At 33.0% G+C, this 22,724-nt stretch overlaps 1 protein-coding gene across 1 annotated transcript in view; it reads left to right on the top strand.

Annotated features, from left to right (window-relative positions):
• The window catches only part of LOC129760287 (uncharacterized), a 75,769-nt gene extending 54,560 nt beyond the window's left edge, over positions 1-21,209 (top strand). Inside the window, exon 3 of the mRNA XM_055757924.1 lies at positions 21,139-21,209. Coding sequence (XP_055613899.1) covers positions 21,139-21,209 — 71 coding nt within the window. The remainder of the gene's footprint in view (positions 1-21,138) is intronic.
• The last annotated feature ends 1,515 nt before the right edge of the window (positions 21,210-22,724 follow it).

The following is a 22,724-nucleotide window of genomic DNA, read 5'->3' as shown; positions in this document are numbered from 1 at the left end:
GCCGCAGCTCTGGTAGATGGCACGACCATCTGGGTACGTTCGTACCGTGGAGCCCTTCCAGCATACCTCCTGCAGCGCTACGATGTCGAATTTGCGGCTCTTCAATTCGTTGGAGAGCACGTGGGTACTGCCCACAAAATTTAGAGATCGGCAGTTCCATGTTCCAAGTTTCCAATCGCTAGTCCCTTTTCGTCGCGTGGGTCTTTGCCGATTTCCATCCGAAATTTGTTGTTCGTTGTTCGTTGCTTATGTTTTTTGTAGTCACAGGCTCGCAAGGCCCGCAGCTAACCCCACTATCTCGCAGGAGGACCGTCGTGATGTTGCTGTTTTGGGTCCCGAACACCACCAGGACGCTGTTGCACTCCGCACGCCGCCCCTGACATGGAGAACAGACGCGTACGAAGCCCCCTAACTCAGTCTGCATGCGACCAAAGCATCCACCGGGGTTGGGTACCCGATCTCCGCTAAGGTTGCTCGCACCCCAGCTAGCACCACGGGGAGGTAGAGAATCGGAGTTGCAGACAAGAGGTGATATGACCACTACCCGAAGGTTGGGTGTATGGGGTCTCGAGTTGCACATTGTCTACTTCGCTAGCCAAAAAGTATAATAGTTTCTAAATCCATTTTCTTACTCATGAGCATCACACAAGTTCGAAAAAAAAAATAAAAATTTTACTGAATTTTAGAATTTTAGAAAATTTTAGAACAATTCAAATTTCTTTTTTTACTAACCTTTCTGTCACATGACATAACATGATGAACTTAATTTTTTACATTCACTTCAATCAAAATCAAGGTTTCAAATCAATGTTATTAACGGTAAGTTATAAATAAATAATTCAAAATGATCATCCTTATTCTGAACTAAAAATTTTGCACATTAGTGCACAGCAGTGTTCGGCATCGCTAACTGAAAAATTAGCGCTGCTAATTAGATCGCTAACTCATTTAAAGTTAGCGATCGCTAATTAAATACGCTAAATGTGCCGAAAAATTTATCGCTTTAAACTCAAAGCGCTAATCGCTAATGGCTAACTGTTGACCAACATAAATGCTGGAACAAATATCAAATTTTTCTTTTGTCACGCCCTTCCTACCTTCGATTTTTTCCTTTCCCCAAGGGGGAATGAATAAAGTTTCAAGTATATAATTTAAATTGGATAAATTTATCAAACTTTCATACAATTATTGTCAATGCAGTTTAAATCCGAAGTTTTCGCGCTGGTGATTGGCAACCTTGCCAACCAGCGACGATGAAGAATTCTTCAAACACCTCGGCGATTGACAACCCGTTCTTTTGTTTGGTTCCGACACACGGAAGATGTTTGAAAGGTGTCTGGTCAACATGACATGTCGTCCGTGATGTCGCCGTCGCTGTCGTTGACGAAAACTCCGGTTTGGGGATTCAGCGACAATATATGAGATGAACAAAAACTGCCAAAGATGGGAATTTTCACAACTCTCTGTGTTCTACTATTTTAAAAAACGAATCTTCGAACGATTACTAGAGCAAAATAACAGGATTAGGAAGATGGGAGCTATATATCTCTTTTTTTAATTCAAATTTTGGTTAAAAATTTACTCGATTTATCGGTTTTGTGCAAAGTAGATGGTAAGCAATATCGTTGCAAACAATCTTTTGGGCAAATCATTCCATTTTTTTTTGTTTTTTGAATTATTTTTCATCATCATCATTTAAAATCTTTAATTTGTTCTCCCCTTTTTTAAACTTTCAGGAGCATTCTCAAACGTAGACATTGTTACAATTTCTATTTGAACTTAAAACGAAGGCTACAATGGTGATTTTATCTTATTTTTATGTGAACTGATCTGTAAAAGCTCTAAAAACTGTGCGGTAAAATTAAATATCTGAACCTTTTGAAAACAAATGCTGATGAAGGGATGTTAAAAATAGTTTGATATTGTTTAACACTTTTTATTGTTATTTTTTTCTGTAAATGTTTCGAAAAAATAGTGCTCAAAGAGAGAAAAATGACACTGAATACATTTTTTCCCTAACTCGAGTACGCATTCCTCCAACTAATCCAATTAGGCAAACAGAATTATGCGCAATGCCACTTTAACTTGATTAATGACAAAAAGTTCATTCTGTCACTAATATTTAATTCGGCAATAATTTGATGCGAATATATGGGAGTTAGCGGTCTTCGATTAGCGGAACCAAAAAATAGCGGAACTTTTTAATTCGCTAGATCAATCAAAACTTAGCGGCAATTTTTTTTTTGTCTTTATTTTAAGAGTCTCTGAGCGGCAAAATTAAACCGCTAACGAAAAGTTAGCGGACTTACTAGCAAATAGCGGATTAGCGTTATTGTGCCGAAACACTGGTGCACAGGAATAGAACACACTAAATAGGCGTAGCACCAGATTTAAAAAGAAATTAAAACCAAATTTTTAAATAAATTTCAGATCATTTCATATTTTATTGAAGTTGAAAATGATAAATTTATATATTTGAAATACAACATGATTAATTCATCATCAATGACAAACAACATGTTGAGAAATGGGCGATTTCTTGAATTACCAAATGTGAAACTAGTTAAAATTAAAATAAGGAATTCTAAATTTTGTTGTAAATATTGAAAACGCAAAGCAAATACTTTCCGTTTATAAATTTTCAAACGCAGTTATGGTTCGAAACTTTATTTTCTGAATATTTTACTTCCGTCAATTGAAATATAAAGTCCTGCAAAGGACAAAAGCAAGAAACTAAGTTTTTTTTAATTATATTTTTAGATTTATATGCTAAATTTAATTATTGATAATTGAGTTTATAGATTTATATAATTCTAAGTTTAAAAAAACTATGCTATGCAATTTGGTAAATTATCCTGGTCGGACCATTCCCGAATGGATGGACACGGAAAACCTGCGAGGAAGGCTTTATTACATGATTTTACGTGCTAAACCAGGCCATATACTTCCCAAAAACCCTTTCGTTATTGGGAGATCAGTAGAGGAGTACGCTGGAAAGGTGGAAGGAGGCTACTACGAGAAGCGCAAGGCATGGTACGTCATCAAAATTAGAAGCAAGGACCAAGGTAGGAAGCTATTTACGTTAACCGCTTTAAAAGATGGCACGCCAATTGAAATTGGTCGCCATCCGGAGCTTAACTCGCGCAAATTCGTTGTATTTTGCAATGAAGTTGATGATATGAAGGAAAAAGAAATTGAGGTTGAGCTTGCTCCCCAAAAAATAATAAATGTTCGCCGCATAACGAAGAAGACAGCAGCTGGTATCGTTAACACATCAACCCTTGTGTTAACGATCAATTGTACCGTCGTACCGGAATTTATAAATTTTGGACTGTTGAAAGTCAGAACAAGACCCTACTATCCCCAACCGATGTTGTGCCGGCAATGTTTGACTTACGGCCACCCAAAAATTAGTTGTCATAACCAGATCGCTTGTACAATTTGTTCATCAAATCACGATAGCGCAAATTGCACCACCAAAATAAAATTCTGCCGCAATTGCAAACAAAACCACTCGCCTACTGATACATAGGTCATGCCCAGTATGGATGTTTGAATCTACCGCTCTAAAATTGAAAACCGACCAAGGAATAACGCTGACAGCCGCACGCAAAAAAGTAGAAGAAAATAGCACCAACTCATCTTATGCCGATGTCGTTAAGCGACAAATTGAAGAACACAATATACGCACCGTAGAAAACAACCAAACCAGCAAGCGCCGCAACAGGAAGAACCGAAACAAAAAGAAGATAATCACCAGCAGCAGGAAAAAACCAAGCAACAACCGAAGAGAGATCACTTCACTGCAGTCACCAAAACTCCAAGCCCTGTGTTGGAATCTGATTCCCCCCCTAGGAAAAGAATCACTTCGCAGCCACCCCCTTCCGTTCCAATCGATAATGTGGAAGATCAGCATCTTCACACAGTTGGCGACAACTGTTCGATTTTAACCCGCTCACGAAGCGCAAATCGCAATAAAGTTTACCCCCACTCCTCTTCCCTTCCTAAACCCTAACTCCTCCCCATTTAGTTTATATAATGACCCTCGGTCTAATAAAACTTGTAAAAGTAAAAGGCCTTTAATAAAGATTCATTTGAATTAAAAAAAAAAATTAATTTGGTAAATTTATATAAAAATAAAAATATAATGTTGATTCACTTTATCGGCCTTGTTATTAAAAGTTTCATGATTATGAAAATGCAAATTTTTTCCATGATGAAAATGTCTCTTTTCAAATTCTACTCGCTCATTCAATATCTATTCGTTTCTTACTATCACGTCTCGTTTTGGTGATATGAAGTTTATATGTTTTAAACTAAATTAATAAATTCAACAATTTAGAAAAATTAAGATAGACAAGTATTTCTGACATTAGGGAAAACAGTTTTAAAACTGATTAAATTTCATTTAACAAATTTGTTGAAGTCTGTCAAACGATATGATTTTTGCTTCAATTTAATAAGTACTTCTTTTAAATTATTTATTATTATTTAACAGTATTGGGAAAAGATAACCAATAGAATACTTCTATAGCAGGGATGAGCAAAACGCGGCCCGCGGGCCGCATGCGGCCCTCGAGACATGTTTGTGCGGCCCGCGAAGCTTTTTTCAAATTAAATTTATTTCACGATTTTTTCAACGATTATTGTTAATTGTCATAAAATAGCAGTCTCCACAAAACCAAAAAATGATATAGATATCAATAACTTGATATGCTCGTCACTCGTTTGTTTTTCTATTGTCCAATAATACTCCAGATTGTTGACTTTTTTGTAGGATTTAAGCTTTTAATTGAGTTCTATTAAAGGCATAGATGTAATAGATAATCTATTGAAAAAAAACGAAATATTCAGTTAGTTAAGTCTTTATTTTTCATTTTAAACTAAGTTAAAATTGTATGATAGAGTAAAAAATTTTGATTCTTTATTAAAGCTGGAAATAATGAAAGTTTTATTATAAAGACTGGGTGAATGATTATAGATTTCTTATCGACATGGCTCAGCGAAATTCTGATTTCTTGACAAAAACATCATCTGTAATTGTGTGATTCAACCCAAATAGTTTGTAACAGTATTTGCGGTGATCAAATTTATGAAATCAGTGAGAACAGAATTAATAATGTAAACTGTAACTTTAACAAATCTGTATGAAAATCTGTGAAATTATGAATGTTTCATGATTTTGAAACTTTGCTCAATGCAATGATTCATACGAAACTTCAAATAAAAAAAACACCATTTATGGAAAAAAATGAGGCTTCACGACAAAATTTAAATAAACTGAGAAAAAACTTTTCGAAAATGGGCACAGAAAAAAAATTGCCATGATTAAGCTCTATGAAACTTTTAAGTGGAAGTGATGAGAAAAATACCATTGCATCGGTTCGAACAAAAAAGAGATTTTCTCAGAAAACGGTTCAAAACTTTTAACGAACCATAGAAAGACTTTCGAAATATTTCGTTATTAATAAATAAAAGGGAAGCGAATGATTTTTTCTTGTAAAAAATAATATTCTCTCTACATTTTAAATCCATTAAAACAATTAAATCAATGATCAAAATCATGAACAAAAATGATTCAGTGATAAACCTTTTCAATTACGGCTGGTATATTCACCTTAATTTTTTTTAATGTTTATGCAAGTACATGCATTCGTTTTAATTATTCTGTTCCCGTTTTGTTTTTGTCTAATATACGTCATTTTAAAAAAAAATTACGTAAAGCTCTGCAAACTATTATTCCCAAAATTTTATTCTAATGCGGCCCGTCGGAAAAATTTCAAATTGAAAGTGGCCCGTTGCTTAAAAAGGTTGCTCACCCCTGTTCTATAGTATTATTCGCAGAAGTCAAAGTTCTTGGGAAAGTTGACCTTTATTTTAAACTTTGTGTAATATTTTGAAGTTTTGTCAGAAAAGTGCACAACTTTCAAAGATATTTTTTACCGATTTATAAAAAGTGTTTGGGCACCAAAATTATCTCTTACATTCTTTGCACCAAAGAAAAATGAGAATTTTGAGACCTTGTGTGTAATTTATCAAAACCCTTTTGAATGTGTATTTTGGCAATGAGAAGAACAAGAAACAAAAAATAAAGTTGAAGCTGAAATTGGTTTCTTGAAGAACATTTCCAATCAGTATAAAAAAGATATATGTATCTAAACGATTTTTTTTTAAATTTTCAAAGTGATAAGTAATGAAGTAATATATATATATATAACTTAAAGTTTAAAGACGAGAAATGTTTTTGTGTGTTAAGATTTGAGTTTAAAAACAAACGGTTTATTGAATATAGAAATAGACAGTTAAATATTAGTTTTAAAACGTGAACGTCATATAGTGTCGTAGGATGAAATTTCTTAGGCCTAGCTATTAAGAGTGATATAGGATTAAAAATCGCCGGAGGCCAGCCATTAGCCATGTATTGTTATGCAACGGAATTGTTATCATTTCTAGCAAAATTTGAATTTTGGCACTCCACCCATGCCCCCTTCTCATGGACAGGTCCTTCGCACGGGCCTACTTCTTAAAACACTTGAGCTCATAATCCAAAAGTACTTTAAACGTGATGAGTGATGTGACTTACTACAAAAGAATGCAATGACGATGAAAAAGGGACGCAAAGAGCCAAGAATAATTTTTCAAGGCACTTTCCTAAGAAAATTCTTAGTAGTAGTTCTGGCCCGTAGTTCGACAAGAAAATAAAAGTTAGAAAATTTATCTTTGATGTGTATTTTCCAGAATATTATTGACAACGGGAAATTTTTAATCATTTTTAAATCAAGGCTCAGATGAACAGATGTTCAAGCTAAGCCTTGAAAAGTATGTAAAATCCCGACGACCGTTCTGAATCAATTTTATGTTTTTTGGTTACTAGATGTCTCCAAGGACACCAGAGAGAACTGTCAAGAAAAAAGTGCAATGTAAACAAAACAAAATAACAAACTATTAATCAGTTATGAAAAGGTCGGATTACTATTTGATGAGTTTCGAGGAAATCGATGTTGAAGATTCGTTACACATTTATAATATGCGTTATCTAAATTTTAAGCTTTAAGCTGGTTTTCTCATTGCTTCAAACTAGCATGAAGGTTTTAATAGAAACAGATATGATCCATGAAAATGCCCGCTCAGAGAAGCCTAGAATCAAAATTGCTTCGTTGGATTGCTAATTTTAAGCTCAACTAGATGAAATAACTTGTTCGTCTGGCGTTTTCAAAGTTGATAATTAGTCTCTTTAGTTACAAGGAAAATGAACCAGATAAATTTACCTTGTTGTGAATATATTGAAGACGTCCATTCTACTTCGATGATAATTTATTTATTTTTGAGATCATATCGGGTTGCGCTTGTTTAAATGATAGCATTTGAAATTTTTTACTGGTTTCTGGAAGTTTATAATTCAAACTTGTACATCTGTTTGTTAGTTCGCCAGTCTCTCTAGTGCTGCTTAAAGATATTTGTGGTTGATCTAATTATATAGAGCAATTTATCTAAATGTATTTAGATTTATTTATTTATGAGTTTAAATACCATTGCACCCTTTCGAAAAATTCTTACTTCCAAAAAAGCTATCTAGAAACAGAGCCATCTAAAAGTTACAAATCAAGCAATAGGTGGCACTGTTTTTCGTCATTTTTTAAATGGCTTTCAAGTTTCTGGAGATTTGTTGTTCGAACTTGTACATCTGTTCATCTATGGTTAAGGTTAAGCAATTTTTATAAAAAAAAACTATCAATTTTATATAAATTTTAATGATCGATTTACTTTCTTCTTTTGTTTCAGGTAAAAACAACATCTAGACAAATGTACCTATAATGATCTTGTAAGTATCAAAAAATGATATTTAACGCTAAACATATCGACACTTTGTTTACACAGACCTATTCATACAGCCCCGTAAAGTAAAACACTTTTCCCACAAAAACGCTCTCTCAAAAAATATCTCGTTTGGCAAGCTTTCTGTTCCTGTGGCTTGAAAGGGACATTTTCGTTGCAACCGGGACCGTAAACCACGAAATTTACGTGAATGATTGTGTCAACAAAAGCGTTTGTTGCCTTTCCTGAAGAAACATGACTTAACTGTGTTGTTTTGGCCAGATTTGGCATCCTGCCATTGAGGAATAAATGCCATGGAATGGTATGCCGCTGAAAACATCCAGGCTGGGCCTAGAATAAGAACGCTACCATCACACCAGAACTTCGCCTAATCGAAAAATATTGGACAATTTCATTTTACCACTTTTTGATCCAAACACTCTTTATATAACTTAAAAAATAAATTTTGTGCTCCAAAGATGAGTTTTTCTATTAATTTTAAAAAATGTTTTATTCTTGTGCCTTCAATGTTTGGTAGTTGTTTGTCTTAAATTTTTTCACGGAAACCTTAGAACGAGAATAACATCTCCCTAAAGCAAACTCTAAATGCCTTATAGGAACGACTTTATAAAATTTCATGATCAATATTGATTTTGCAGCATTATTAAAGTTTTCACTAGTATACATATAAGAAAATATTGTCATTCTTTTCGCAAAAAAAAACACCCGCAATTGTCCATCATCGGGAGTCAATCTTCGTCGTTAGCCGTTTGGCCCAACTGTGCACCCATGATGACGAAAATGGATGACCAATGACCATCTTGAGTAAAAGTGGCAGCAGCAGATTTGCAACTATCCACTGTCTTGGCAAATTTTCCACCCACTTGGGTTCGAAGCTGTCTGCGGTCGGACAGCGAACGATTTTTCAATCCTCCCAAGTCCCAAACTCGCGTCGCGTCTTCTGCTTCGAATGGAAACCAATAAAACTGTCAATTCGTCATCAAAAATCGTATGGTCGGTTTTTTTGCGCGCGCGTTTGTGTCTTTGGGTGGGAGACTGTCATCCGAAAGAAAGTGGCCAAGATAGTCGAGTCGTCAAAAACAGATGTTTTCATAGAGGATGCTAAACGCCCGGCACTTGAAACTTCCGACTTGGTAGGGAGCTGGACAATTTTGTGGCAAATCGGAATGATTTTCCGGACCATTAGAGGATATTTAGGGGACATGATTATTGCAGATTTTCAGATTTTTTGGTAAAATTTTATTTGAAAGTTTTTTTTTTTTTAATTTCACACTAGAAACTTATACTCTCATGGCGACCGTGACAAATAGTTTAACAAATTAAAACGTTGTTGCATTTTGTTTTTTTTCAAGACTTTGTCTATCAAATCATAATTTTTTTATAACGATCGTTGAAGGTAAGTTCTTTAGTAGATTATGATTTATTCGGAAGTCTTTTGCAACTTTGAGACCAAACTTTATCCTTCACTCACTGCTGATGCTGCCAATTTTGTTTTTCCTCATTCAGACAGGCATTTATTATTTTTTATTTCTTATTTTCGGTTCGATTCCAATTCGTAGGAGTACCTCCATTCAGTTGTTGTTTCAATGAGCAATGATTGATTGGATGATGTGCCAAGCGAGAAAAGCTACTGTTTTTACTAACCAAACTTGTCATCCCCATTGTTTGATCTTTGTTTTTTTTTTTTCTATCCCTGCTTCTTCAGTGCAGATTCGTAAAGGAAAATTTTGACTTATAGCATTCTTACTTTGACAATTTATCAACTGTCAATAACCATTTGCAGTCGTTTGAATTCCTAAAATAAGTACGATGTGATTCAAAAGGGTTGGTGTTGGTATAACGAGGTTTATTAAGATAATTTTTTTTCAATTTCAGGAAAATTTAACTGAAACATTTACGAACTTATAGCATGGAAAGTATATGACAAACAACTTTTTTATCCAGCATAGACGATTTTATCACATGTGGCTTTCATTAGTTTCATTATTCTGAAGCTTTTTGAAGCGGATCCATCTTCATTCAACATTGTATTGCTGCGCTTTCACGACATAATCATTAGGAATGAAGCAAACGCCAAAGAATTGCACACTGTCATGCATCACAATCAGTAACGATTCGAAATGCTCGTTATGCTCGATGATGACCAACAACAAATCGTATGAATTATTGATTGCCAATTTGCTGCGGATGGTCACTTGGGCAGATCAATCCTTAGCCAGTTAGCCAGTTTATTCAGTCTGCCAGCCAGCAGTTAGCTCGTAACGCATTCTTGGGGAAGATGGTTTTGGTCTGCGCGTCATGGAAGAGGTCGTGACTTTTTACCCATCGACTTGATTTTTGGGATCCATCACTAATCGGGGCACGGTCTGTCAGTTGAACGGTCGGTCCAATTTGTTTGTTGTTCAAGCAAGAGGCGGCTTATTTTTTCTGATCTTCCAGCCAGCCTGTCGGTGTGGGAACTTGAATTTTAGTTGAATAGAAATGCAGCTTATGCTTGCTTGACACATCATGAACATAAATGGAAACCGTGTGATCGGAATAACAAATTTAATTAGATGGAAACTTTTCACTAGAAATAATTTGAAACGTCTGTATGAAAAGAACAGATCAAACTTGGGATATACTGGATATAAAACGAAATGAACGAAATGAGAAATGTTAAAAAATTAGGAATTTCACGAAAACTGTGTAGTGCTAGGGATTAAAGTTACGACAAACTATCATGCGGTTCAATTTTGGTAATCAAAAACAAAAACAAAAACAAAAACAAAAACAAAAACAAAAACAAAAACAAAAACAAAAACAAAAACAAAAACAAAAACAAAAACAAAAACAAAAACAAAAACAAAAACAAAAACAAAAACAAAAACAGTAACAGTAACAGTAACAGTAACAGTAACAGTAACAGTAACAGTAACAGTAACAGTAACAGTAACAGTAACAGTAACAGTAACAGTAACAGTAACAGTAACAGTAACAGTAACAGTAACAGTAACAGTAACAGTAACAGTAACAGTAACAGTAACAGTAACAGTAACAGTAACAGTAACAGTAACAGTAACAGTAACAGTAACAGTAACAGTAACAGTAACAGTAACAGTAACAGTAACAGTAACAGTAACAGTAACAGTAACAGTAACAGTAACAGTAACAGTAACAGTAACAGTAACAGTAACAGTAACAGTAACAGTAACAGTAACAGTAACAGTAACAGTAACAGTAACAGTAACAGTAACAGTAACAGTAACAGTAACAGTAACAGTAACAGTAACAGTAACAGTAACAGTAACAGTAACAGTAACAGTAACAGTAACAGTAACAGTAACAGTAACAGTAACAGTAACAGTAACAGTAACAGTAACAGTAACAGTAACAGTAACAGTAACAGTAACAGTAACAGTAACAGTAACAGTAACAGTAACAGTAACAGTAACAGTAACAGTAACAGTAACAGTAACAGTAACAGTAACAGTAACAGTAACAGTAACAGTAACAGTAACAGTAACAGTAACAGTAACAGTAACAGTAACAGTAACAGTAACAGTAACAGTAACAGTAACAGTAACAGTAACAGTAACAGTAACAGTAACAGTAACAGTAACAGTAACAGTAACAGTAACAGTAACAGTAACAGTAACAGTAACAGTAACAATTTTTTTCAATTTTCGTCAATTTTTGTCAATTTTTGTCATTTTTTGTCAATTTTTGTCAATTTTTGTTAATTTTTGCCAATTTTTGTCAATTCTTGTCAATTTTTGTCAATTTTTGTCAATTTTTGTCAATTTTTGTCAATTTTTGTCAATTTTTGTCAATTTTTGTCAATTTTTGTCAATTTTTGTCAATTTTTGTCAATTTTTGTCAATTTTTGTCAATTTTTGTCAATTTTTGTCAATTTTTGTCAATTTTTGTCAATTTTTGTCAATTTTTGTCAATTTTTGTCAATTTTTGTCAATTTTTGTCAATTTTTGTCAATTTTTGTCAATTTTTGTCAATTTTTGTTAGTTTTTGTAAATTTTTGTCAAATTTACAACTGAAAAAATTTGACAAAAATTGATAAAATCTCATAAAAATTTACAGAATTTGTCAGAAATTCAAAAAATTTACAAAAATTGACAAATATTAACAAAAATTGACAGAAATTGACAAGAAATCACAAAAATGGACAAAAACCAACAAAAATTGACAAAAATTTACAAAATTGACAAAAAATTGACAAAAATTGACAAAAATTGACGAAAATTGATAAAAATTGACAAAAACTGACAAAAATTGACAAAAATTGACAAAATTGACAAAAATTAGTATGTAAAGTATGAAAAAGAAACAATTATCTGACCATAAAGCAAATTTCGAGAAACACACTTTTAGAGTCTAAGTTGTGCAAATTCCAAAATATTTGTCAATAAGGTAACTTTTTCAGTTCATCAAAGATTAATGTGAAGTGATAATGAAAATATTAAAATCATTAATTTGCAGAAGATAATTTTTGATACAGTTTTCTTTGGATTTTTCCTTTAAATTGACGTAAGAAACAAAGACTGTTGAATTTCCATAAAAACTAAATAATTCACTTTAATTGGCTGAGAAAATGCTTTTTCGTCAAGAATATGCAGGTCAGCAGGTCGGTGTGGGAACTTGAATTTTAGTTGAATAGATGAATCCCGTTTTTGGAATGCAGCTTATGCTTGCTTGACACATCATGAACATAAATGGAAACCGTGTGATCGGAATAACTAATTTAATTAGGCGGAAACTATTCACTGGGAGTAATTTGAAATATCCATACGAAGAGAACAGGCAAAACTTGGGAAATACTGGATATAAAACGAAATTAACGAAATGTGAAATGTTAAAGAATAAAAAAATTTACGGAACAAATGAATAATGACTTGAAACTATCTATCTTCAATTTGGTTAATCAAAAACAAAAACAAAAACAAAAACAAAAACAAAAACAAAAACAAAAACAAAAACAAAAACAAAAACAAAAACAAAAACAAAAACAAAAACAAAAACAAAAACAAAAACAAAAACAAAAACAAAAACAAAAACAAAAACAAAAACAAAAACAAAAACAAAAACAAAAACAAAAACAAAAACAAAAACAAAAACAAAAACAAAAACAAAAACAAAAACAAAAACAAAAACAAAAACAAAAACAAAAACAAAAGCAAAAACAAAAACAAAAACAAAAACAAAAACAAAAACAAAAACAAAAACAAAAACAAAAACAAAAACAAAAACAAAAACAAAAACAAAAACAAAAACAAAAACAAAAACAAAAACAAAAACAAAAACAAAAACAAAAACAAAAACAAAAACAAAAACAAAAACAAAAACAAAAACAAAAACAAAAACAAAAACAAAAACAAAAACAAAAACAAAAACAAAAACAAAAACAAAAACAAAAACAAAAACAAAAACAAAAACAAAAACAAAAACAAAAACAAAAACAAAAACAAAAACAAAAACAAAAACAAAAACAAAAACAAAAACAAAAACAAAAACAAAAACAAAAACAAAAACAAAAACAAAAACAAAAACAAAAACAAAAACAAAAACAAAAACAAAAACAAAAACAAAAACAAAAACAAAAACAAAAACAAAAACAAAAACAAAAACAAAAACAAAAACAAAAACAAAAACAAAAACAAAAACAAAAACAAAAACAAAAACAAAAACAAAAACAAAAACAAAAACAAAAACAAAAACAAAAACAAAAACAAAAACAAAAACAAAAACAAAAACAAAAACAAAAACAAAAACAAAAACAAAAACAAAAACAAAAACAAAAACAAAAACAAAAACAAAAACAAAAACAAAAACAAAAACAAAAACAAAAACAAAAACAAAAACAAAAACAAAAACAAAAACAAAAACAAAAACAAAAACAAAAACAAAAACAAAAACAAAAACAAAAACAAAAACAAAAACAAAAACAAAAACAAAAACAAAAACAAAAACAAAAACAAAAACAAAAACAAAAACAAAAACAAAAACAAAAACAAAAACAAAAACAAAAACAAAAACAAAAACAAAAACAAAAACAAAAACAAAAACAAAAACAAAAACAAAAACAAAAACAAAAACAAAAACAAAAACAAAAACAAAAACAAAAACAAAAACAAAAACAAAAACAAAAACAAAAACAAAAACAAAAACAAAAACAAAAACAAAAACAAAAACAAAAACAAAAACAAAAACAAAAACAAAAACAAAAACAAAAACAAAAACAAAAACAAAAACAAAAACAAAAACAAAAACAAAAACAAAAACAAAAACAAAAACAAAAAGAGTAACAGTAACAGTAACAGTAACAGTAACAGTAACAGTAACAGTAACAGTAACAGTAACAGTAACAGTAACAGTAACAGTAACAGTAACAGTAACAGTAACAGTAACAGTAACAGTAACAGTAACAGTAACAGTAACAGTAACAGTAACAGTAACAGTAACAGTAACAGTAACAGTAACAGTAACAGTAACAGTAACAGTAACAGTAACAGTAACAGTAACAGTAACAGTAACAGTAACAGTAACAGTAACAGTAACAGTAACAGTAACAGTAACAGTAACAGTAACAGTAACAGTAACAGTAACAGTAACAGTAACAGTAACAGTAACAGTAACAGTAACAGTAACAGTAACAGTAACAGTAACAGTAACAGTAACAGTAACAGTAACAGTAACAGTAACAGTAACAGTAACAATAACAGTAACAGTAAAAGTAACAGTAACAGTAACAGTAACAGTAACAGTAACAGTAACAGTAACAGTAACAATTTTTTTCAATTTTCGTCAATTTTTGTCAATTTTTGTCATTTTTTGTCAATTTTTGTCAATTTTTGTTAATTTTTGTCAATTTTTGTCAATTTTTGTCAATTCTTGTCAATTTTTGTCAATTTTTGTCAATTTTTGTCAATTTTTGTCAATTTTTGTCAATTTTTGTCAATTTTTGTCAATTTTTGTCAATTTTTGTCAATTTTTGTCAATTTTTGTCAATTTTTGTCAATTTTTGTCAATTTTTGTCAACTTTTGTTAGTTTTTGTAAATTTTTGTCAAATTTACAACTGAAAAAATTTGACAAAAATTGATAAAAACTCATAAAAATTTACAGAATTTGTCAAAAATTCAAAAAATTTACAAAAATTGTCAAATATTAACAAAAATTGACAGAAATTGACAAGAAATCACAAAAATGGACAAAAACCAACAAAAATTGACAAAAATTTACAAAATTGACAAAAAATTGACAAAAATTGACAAAAATTGATAAAAATTGACAAAAACTGACAAAAATTGACAAAAATTGACAAAATTGACAAAAATTGAGAAAAATTGACAAAAATTGACAAAAATTGACAAAAAATGACAAAAATTGACAAAAATTGACAAAAATTGACAAAAATTGACAAAAATTGACAAAAATTGACAAAAATTGACAAAAATTGACAAAAATTGACAAAAATTGACAAAAATTGACAAAAATTGACAAAAAATGATAAAAATTGATAAAAATTGACAAAAATTGACAAAAATATACAAAAATTTACTAAAATTGACAAAAATTGATAAAAATTGACAAAAATTGACAAAAATTGACAAAAATTGACAAAAATTGACAAAAATTGACAAAAATTGACAAAAATTGACAAAAATTGACAAAAATTGACAACTTTGACAAAAATTGACAACTTTGACAAAAATTGACGAAAATTGACAAAATTTAACAAATTTTAAAAAAATTGACAAAAATTGACAAAAATTGACAAAAATTGACAAAAATTGACAAAAATTGACAAAAATTGACAAAAATTGACAAAAATTGACAAAAATTGACAAAAATTGACAAAAATTGACAACTTTGACAAAAATTGGCAAAAATTGACAAAAATCAAGAAAAAAATAACTTAAATTAATAAAATTGACAAAATTTGAAAAAAAAATTGACGATATATTACTAAATTTGGAAAATGTAAACATATATTGACAAAAATTGAGAAAAATTGACAAAAATTGACAGAAATTGACAAAAGTTGACAAAAATTGACTAAATTTGACAAAAATTGACAAAAATTGAAAAAAATTGACAAAAATTGACAAAAATTGACAAAAATTGACAAAAATTGACAAAAATTGACAAAAATTGACAAAAATTGACAAAAATTGACAAAAATTGACAAAAATTGACAAAAATTGCCAAAAATTGCCAAAAATTTACAAAAATTGACAAAAATTGACAAAAATTGATAAAAATTGACAAAAATTGACAAAAAATGACAAATAACCACAAAAATTGAAAAAATATTCGTTAAAATAGACATCAATTGACGAAAAGTTTATGAGAATTTGTGTAAGTTGACGAATATGACATCGATGAGAATTGACAAAAACAGTAGTTTCTCGATTTTATCACTATTCGATTTTTTCACTACTCGCCAAATTCACGCTCGATTTTATCACGATTATTGTTTCGATTTTATCACGCTTTTTCATAAATCATTCAGAAACCATTTAGAGGACCTTAATTTTCATTCAAAAGCGTAGAGTGTCTTTGTTCATGGTATTTTTCAAGATTTATGTTATGGTATACAAGCATTAATAATATGAAAATGTCATTTAACTGCTTACTTCAGCTGTAAATAGTGTAAAATCGTCATTCGGATTTTAAAAAAGTTTGTAATATTCGAAATAAGTATTTCGATGTCACGCTATTGCTAGTGTTGTTATTTGTGCTTGCTTAGCAGCTCTAAAATTGTATACTTTGTTTGTTTTTAATCATATAAAAATGTAAAAGCGTTCTTGAAAAGAGATTAGGTTTATCTGATTTATTAAATATTCGTTTACTTTAGCGGGTTCCACGTAAATCCTGATTTGGCAGCATTTAGTGTTGTCTGAACTGATTTTTTTTTATGCAGATGAAATTCTTCTAGCTTTGCCATAAAATATGTAAATGGGACTTTGATTTTTTTCTGCAAAGTATGAAAAAGAAACAATTATCTGACCATAAAGCAAATTTCGAGAAACACACTTTTAGAGTCTAAGTTGTGCAAATTCCAAAATATTTGTCAATAAGGTAACTTTTTCAGTTCATCAAAGATTAATGTGAAGTGATAATGAAAATATTAAAATCATTAATTGGCAGAAGATAATTTTTGATACAGTTTTCTTTGGATTTTTCTTTTAAATTGACGTAAGAAACAAAGACTGTTGAATTTCCATAAAATCTAAATAATTCACTTTAATTGGCTGAGAAAATGCTTTTTCGTCAAGAATAAATCTTAAAATTGCTATGGAGAAGAATAATTTGAACTGCAATCAATAATTTGTGTATAGTCAACTTATGTAGTAATCAGTGTTAGTAAACATCTTATGATCAAAATTTATTGAACCAAAGTGTATACGCTACATTATGCGTTATAATCAATCATTTAAGACGATAAAAATATATTTTTCCACTTTAAATTTTAGTTTCGCCAAATTCACGGTTTCGCCATATTCACGGTGAAATTTTTTTTTGAGCGTGATAAAATCGAAAAACTACTGAAATTACAAAAACTATAAAAATAGACAACAATTGACTCAAATTAACAATAATTATCAGAAATTGACAAAAATATACATAAATTTTAAAAAGGATTAAGACTATTGACAAAATTCACAAAAAATTTTTTTTATTTATAACCAAAATTTTGAAAAAAAATTTATAAATTTTCTGAAACTAACAAAAATTGACAAAAATTGACAAAAAATGACAAAAATTGACAAAAAATTACCAAAATTGACAAAATTTAACGAAAATGGACAGAAATTTTCATAAATTGACAAAATATGACAAAAATTGACAAAAATTGCAAATGTGATAAAAATTTCAATATCAATAGAAGGATTTTTTTTTTGGGAACTCAATGTTAAAGAAGTTCGATTTGAGGATTCAATTTTTTCATCTTTTAACTGATTTTCTAAACTTTCAGGGTATTAAAGTGCAAGTCAATTTTTCCTCCCGATGTGCCATTAAAATAAATCCAGCTCAATTTGCCGCCCTACAGCGCATTCATTTTTGCCCCGGTTTCGAACAACAAGTGGAACCCCCACCTTCTTAGCTGTGAACTGGCCGGCCGAAGCAATATGTTGCCGGACAGTTGCCCACAATCGGATTTTCTTGTTTCGAGCATTCCTGCTCGTCTGTCCAACATGTCGTTTGGAATCTTTTTTTTTTGTGTCGCCGATCTTCTGGCGAAGTTGCCGGGAAAAAGGTCTGGGACACGAGAGGACCATTTGTTGAACATAACGAACGTGTGAGATAATTAAAATTTAATTTAACGTCCATGATTATGTCCCTGGACGATGTTTGTCGTCTGAGGCCGGCCGTCCGTTGTTCGAAGGTGGCGAATGAAATCAATAAAAAAAAAACAGGAAGATAATTTGCGAATACAAATGAAAGTCCCCGAGTGACTTGGCCAGATGGCGCCTCTTGAAAGTTTTACTTCAACTGGTTTATTAAATTGGAAAAAATAATTAAAAAATTCAACTCCAAGCTATCCTTTAATTCATAACTCCAAAAATAGACACTTTATTATCATCAAATGCGTTGAAGTGTCTTCTGTTAAAACATATCCCAGATAATTTGCTTCCACGATGGCTCTTGTCTCAGAATCAGAACCCTCCCCAAAAAATAAGAAACGAACGAATTGCTTAATTCCCGAACAAGAAAACTTTTCCGCCATAATCTGGTTGAGACAAAACAAACTTTCCGCCCAATATCGTCGTCGAAATTGGGATTCTTTTTTTGTCCTCACTACTTGTGTGTGACCGCACAGAACCCGGCAGAACTGTGCGCCAAATATCTCCGGAGAGCCAGACGACAATTGATCCGTGTCAGCTGGACGAGCTTTTCGCCGCCAATTACAAACACTTTCACTTTTCTGTCATTGGGCAAACATAGTCAGTACCTACTCGAACTCGACAAAGCACATCAAATCAAATTGCGTTCAGGGTTCGCGTTTGGTCTGGGAGGGTAAATTTTGGAATTTTTCTCCCAGTCCCATAATACGTTCTTTTCCATGAATTTTGACATCGCAGAAATTTGCTCGTACGGTTTTAAACGAAATTTTGCAGATCGTCCACTAAAGTGATATTATTTAGCAGATCCTCACGCTCCGGCGAAGTCTTCTGAGTCGGTGTAGAAAAAATACTTCACCTCATATCAGCTGTATATTGGATGAGAATGTTATGTAAAATAAGATGAACTTGAGTTATTACCAGGAGAGGTCATGTGGAATCAAGAATGCAGTTATCACGACGTCACTGACATGGTACTTTTGGTAAAGTTTGTGTCTATGATCGGAGAAAGGCAAGTCGGAATTGAACGGGTATATACCGAGTCACCCGCCTGCTTGCGAAGCTGAATAACGCAGTTAAACGAGCTTGTAAGCGAGAGAAGAGATTCTGGATAAACTCCCTTTCTGAAGAGGAAGAAAGAACTGTCACCATTGGAGATATCCGATTACTTTATGACATTTCTCGCCACCTTAGTGGTGCAAGGACTAATGCTAGAATGCCGCTAAATGACCGAACAGGTCAGTTATTGACCGATCAAACAGTGTTACCGTAGAAAGGTAACAGCTTGAAAATCTATGTTTAATTTAGATCCCTTACCAGATGTATTTTGTAGAGTAAGTGTAGATTTATAATTATTAGTTAATAATGTATAATTTTTGCGATTTTTAAGGCTCTGTTGCTCATAAAATTGTGAAAAAAAAACTTTTTTGTCCGATAGGAGAACTTTTAATAGGGCCCAATGTTCCGCTGTCATCACGGAAGATAATCGGTCTGGGGTGTCCCAAAAGCGCGATGCCATACCCACCCAGAACAGTTACATGATGCGGGCTGGCTTCCGTGGCCCGATAATTGTTATGGTGGCTTTCTGGTCAGCGCCACGTAAATAAAAAGAATGCTTTTCATCAACTTTAGTTTGCAATTTGCATTTTGGCAACACACTTCCACATTTCCCCAATCAGTGTGTATTCACCACTTTACAGAACGCATGCTCGGACCTCCTCTGTACGGTGCTTTTCCAGTCCTGCCTCAGAATACCAGCTGTGTTCATCCAGCTTCCGCTGGCTGTAGCCTAAGCACCGTTTAGCGGCAAGCGAGACTGCATCCTCCACTACTCAATTCGCCTCCACAGCGCACTGATTGAGTGCCACTGTGCTTCTTCTCTGCTCTGCTGCCCACTGATCCGAACGCCGCCTACGGAATATCTTGTAGTTTTTACACGCAGAGAAAACTAGGCTTTTGAACCAAAACAAAAATGATTTTGTTTCAAAACATTCATTTTTTTGAATCTAACTCCTGTTTTATTTGAACCAAAAACTTTTGTTTTTGATTCAAAAAAATATTTTTTGAAACAAAGAATTAATTCTTTGAACTAAATATTTTTGGATTTTGAATTTAAGCAAATACTTTGATTCTAAATTAATGTTAATTGAGCTGATTTCTTTTAAAACAAAGTCAACTTTTTTTGAACCAAAGGAAAATGTTTTTAACTTGAAGAAATGATTCCTTTAAATAAAAACTTCAGCCTTTGATTCAAAAGATATTTTGATTTGCCTTGCAAGAAGAATATAAAACCGAAAAATCGAATCAAGTTTGGCTGGTCGTGTGAAAATGTAGGTCAGAGTTAGCTATATAAGAAGGATTCAGGATGAAGTATGGTAAGAATGTTAATTAAAGAGTGAATATCGAAGATTTTCTATAAGTGATTGCGTTTTTACAGAACCAGAGCCGAAGGATGGTTTCCGTGGATGCCTCAACCGAGATGAAAGCTGCGCACGATGACTCCGCTCCAAATCCAGCGGTCAGGTCGACAAAAATTTGGATCGGATCGATTTTAGTGAACTAGTTTGTGGCCAAGTGTTTCATCTGTTGTAAATAAAAATAAATTTAACATATAAACTTCTTTCTTTTTATTTTTTGAAATTCCTAATAGGAATTTCAAAACAACAGGAAATATGTCCTCCAATTGGAATAAATGGAAAATGGTTCAATGAACCAATCTTTTTAAATCTAAATCTAAATAACATTGTGGCGAACGAAAACAACTTTGTATCAAATGAAACTGTTTTTTGTTTCAAAGTATTAAGATTTTGATTCAAAGATTTTTCAAAAGAAAAATTCTTTGAAACAAAGGAAAATGCTTTTGAACCAAAAGAATTTTTATTTGTCCCAAAACCAAAGGAAAAAATCCTTTGTTTTTGTGGCACTTTCCTTTGAAATAAAAAACCTTTTCGCTGCGTGTAGCACCGCCTGGTACTGCTGATGGAACCGCTCCCCTGCTCTGCGTTCAGAGCGCTGCCTTCGTAGTTCCGTAGGTACCTCTATCTCGATGTTCGGCTGCTCGGCGACCTGGAACGCCGATTGGCAGCACGGCGAGTGCTGTTGCCTGCTTTGGCTTGTGCCGAACGGATGGCACTACTGCGAACTACGCTTCCACTTATGGACCCTTCCTGCCGGAAGACCTCCACTTTTCTTCACGGCAGAGTCCCGGTGCCTCCAAGTTATTATTTGGCTGCTCGGCGATCCGGAGCGTCGATTGGCAGCACTGCGTAAGCTGTTGCTCGGTGCTCGTGCCGAACGGATGGCAACACTGCTGCCAATGCCACTCATCGACCGTACCACGACTGGGGCGCTAGTTGGTGCCTCCGCCTTTGTGCTTCGATCGCCCTACGCCTGTGGCGCCTCATGGTGTCTACCAGGGGGCTGCGGTGTTGTTTCCGACGGTGTGAAGAAGTGATTTTCAATCTCCGAAAAGGGGCCCTGAAGAAACGGAATCTATTTAATATTTTTTTTCCCAAGCATGGTCTGAGGTGGTACTTACGCCCTTGAGCGGCCTTCTCGGTAGTTCCTTCCGATGCACCTTTTCTCCCTCTGCGGAACTGGGACCGTTCTGTCTAGGGAGTGGAAAAGAAGTAGAGCGCTTCAAATTGGATTGAAAATGAAGTTAAGTTGTACCTTCCGATTTGCCGGGGATGGACGGCTTGCCTGGACCACGGTTGTCGGGTTTCTATTCGGTTCGGAAATGCTGTTAGTTAAATCGGTTTTTTTCCTATGGGATAATCGTACCTGCTTTTTTTTCCTATGGGCACTCTTGGTGGACCTTGCACCTGTGTTCGCAGACACCACGCAACCGGTCAAAACCGCTTTGGCACTTTGGCCAGTTTCCGCGCACCACACTTTTCTTTTTTCCGCGACCGTACACGCCAACGCTTGTTGAAAAACAGGCGTTCTCTTTTCCTCGTGGTCGGTTTTGACAGCTTCCTCTACGCTCGGTTTGGGTTGCATCAAATTGGGTGCTTTAAAACCAAACCTGCACGCTTGGCATCTTTTGTCTAGTATTGGTTTTATTCTTCATACACGCTAATTAAACGTTAACTTAAATGCAACATAATGTCACCCGAAAATTGAGCTATGTCCCACGTATTCCCACAATTCCAACCTCCCAGCCCTGTGAGCAGCGATGCGTCAAACGTCACCAAAAGCGTTTGTGCGTTCTTCAAGTTCCGAAATGGGAGAGGAGGAAAAAAGAACAGGAGAGAAAATCGCTGGGAGAGAAGCGATGAGGTCTCTGAGTCGGTGCGATGCAGCCTTGCCAGATCTACGGATTTCTCCGTAGTTCTACGGATTTTCAGCATTTCTACGGAGCTACGGGTCGATGCTCGAAATCTACGGATTTTCAGCATTTCCTACGGATTTTCTACGGATTGTTCAAAAATTCAAGGGATTCTGCGGACAAATGAAAATTCTACCTGACGACCGAAAAAAAAGGTCATCAAGTTGCATTTTGCCGAAATCACACATTTTTCGATAATCGTAAAATCTGCAGACTT

Source organism: Uranotaenia lowii, chromosome 1 (assembly GCF_029784155.1).
Source record: "Uranotaenia lowii strain MFRU-FL chromosome 1, ASM2978415v1, whole genome shotgun sequence".
Classification (NCBI taxonomy): Eukaryota; Metazoa; Arthropoda; class Insecta; order Diptera; family Culicidae; genus Uranotaenia; species Uranotaenia lowii.
This window is presented reverse-complemented; position numbering and strand designations above follow the sequence as displayed.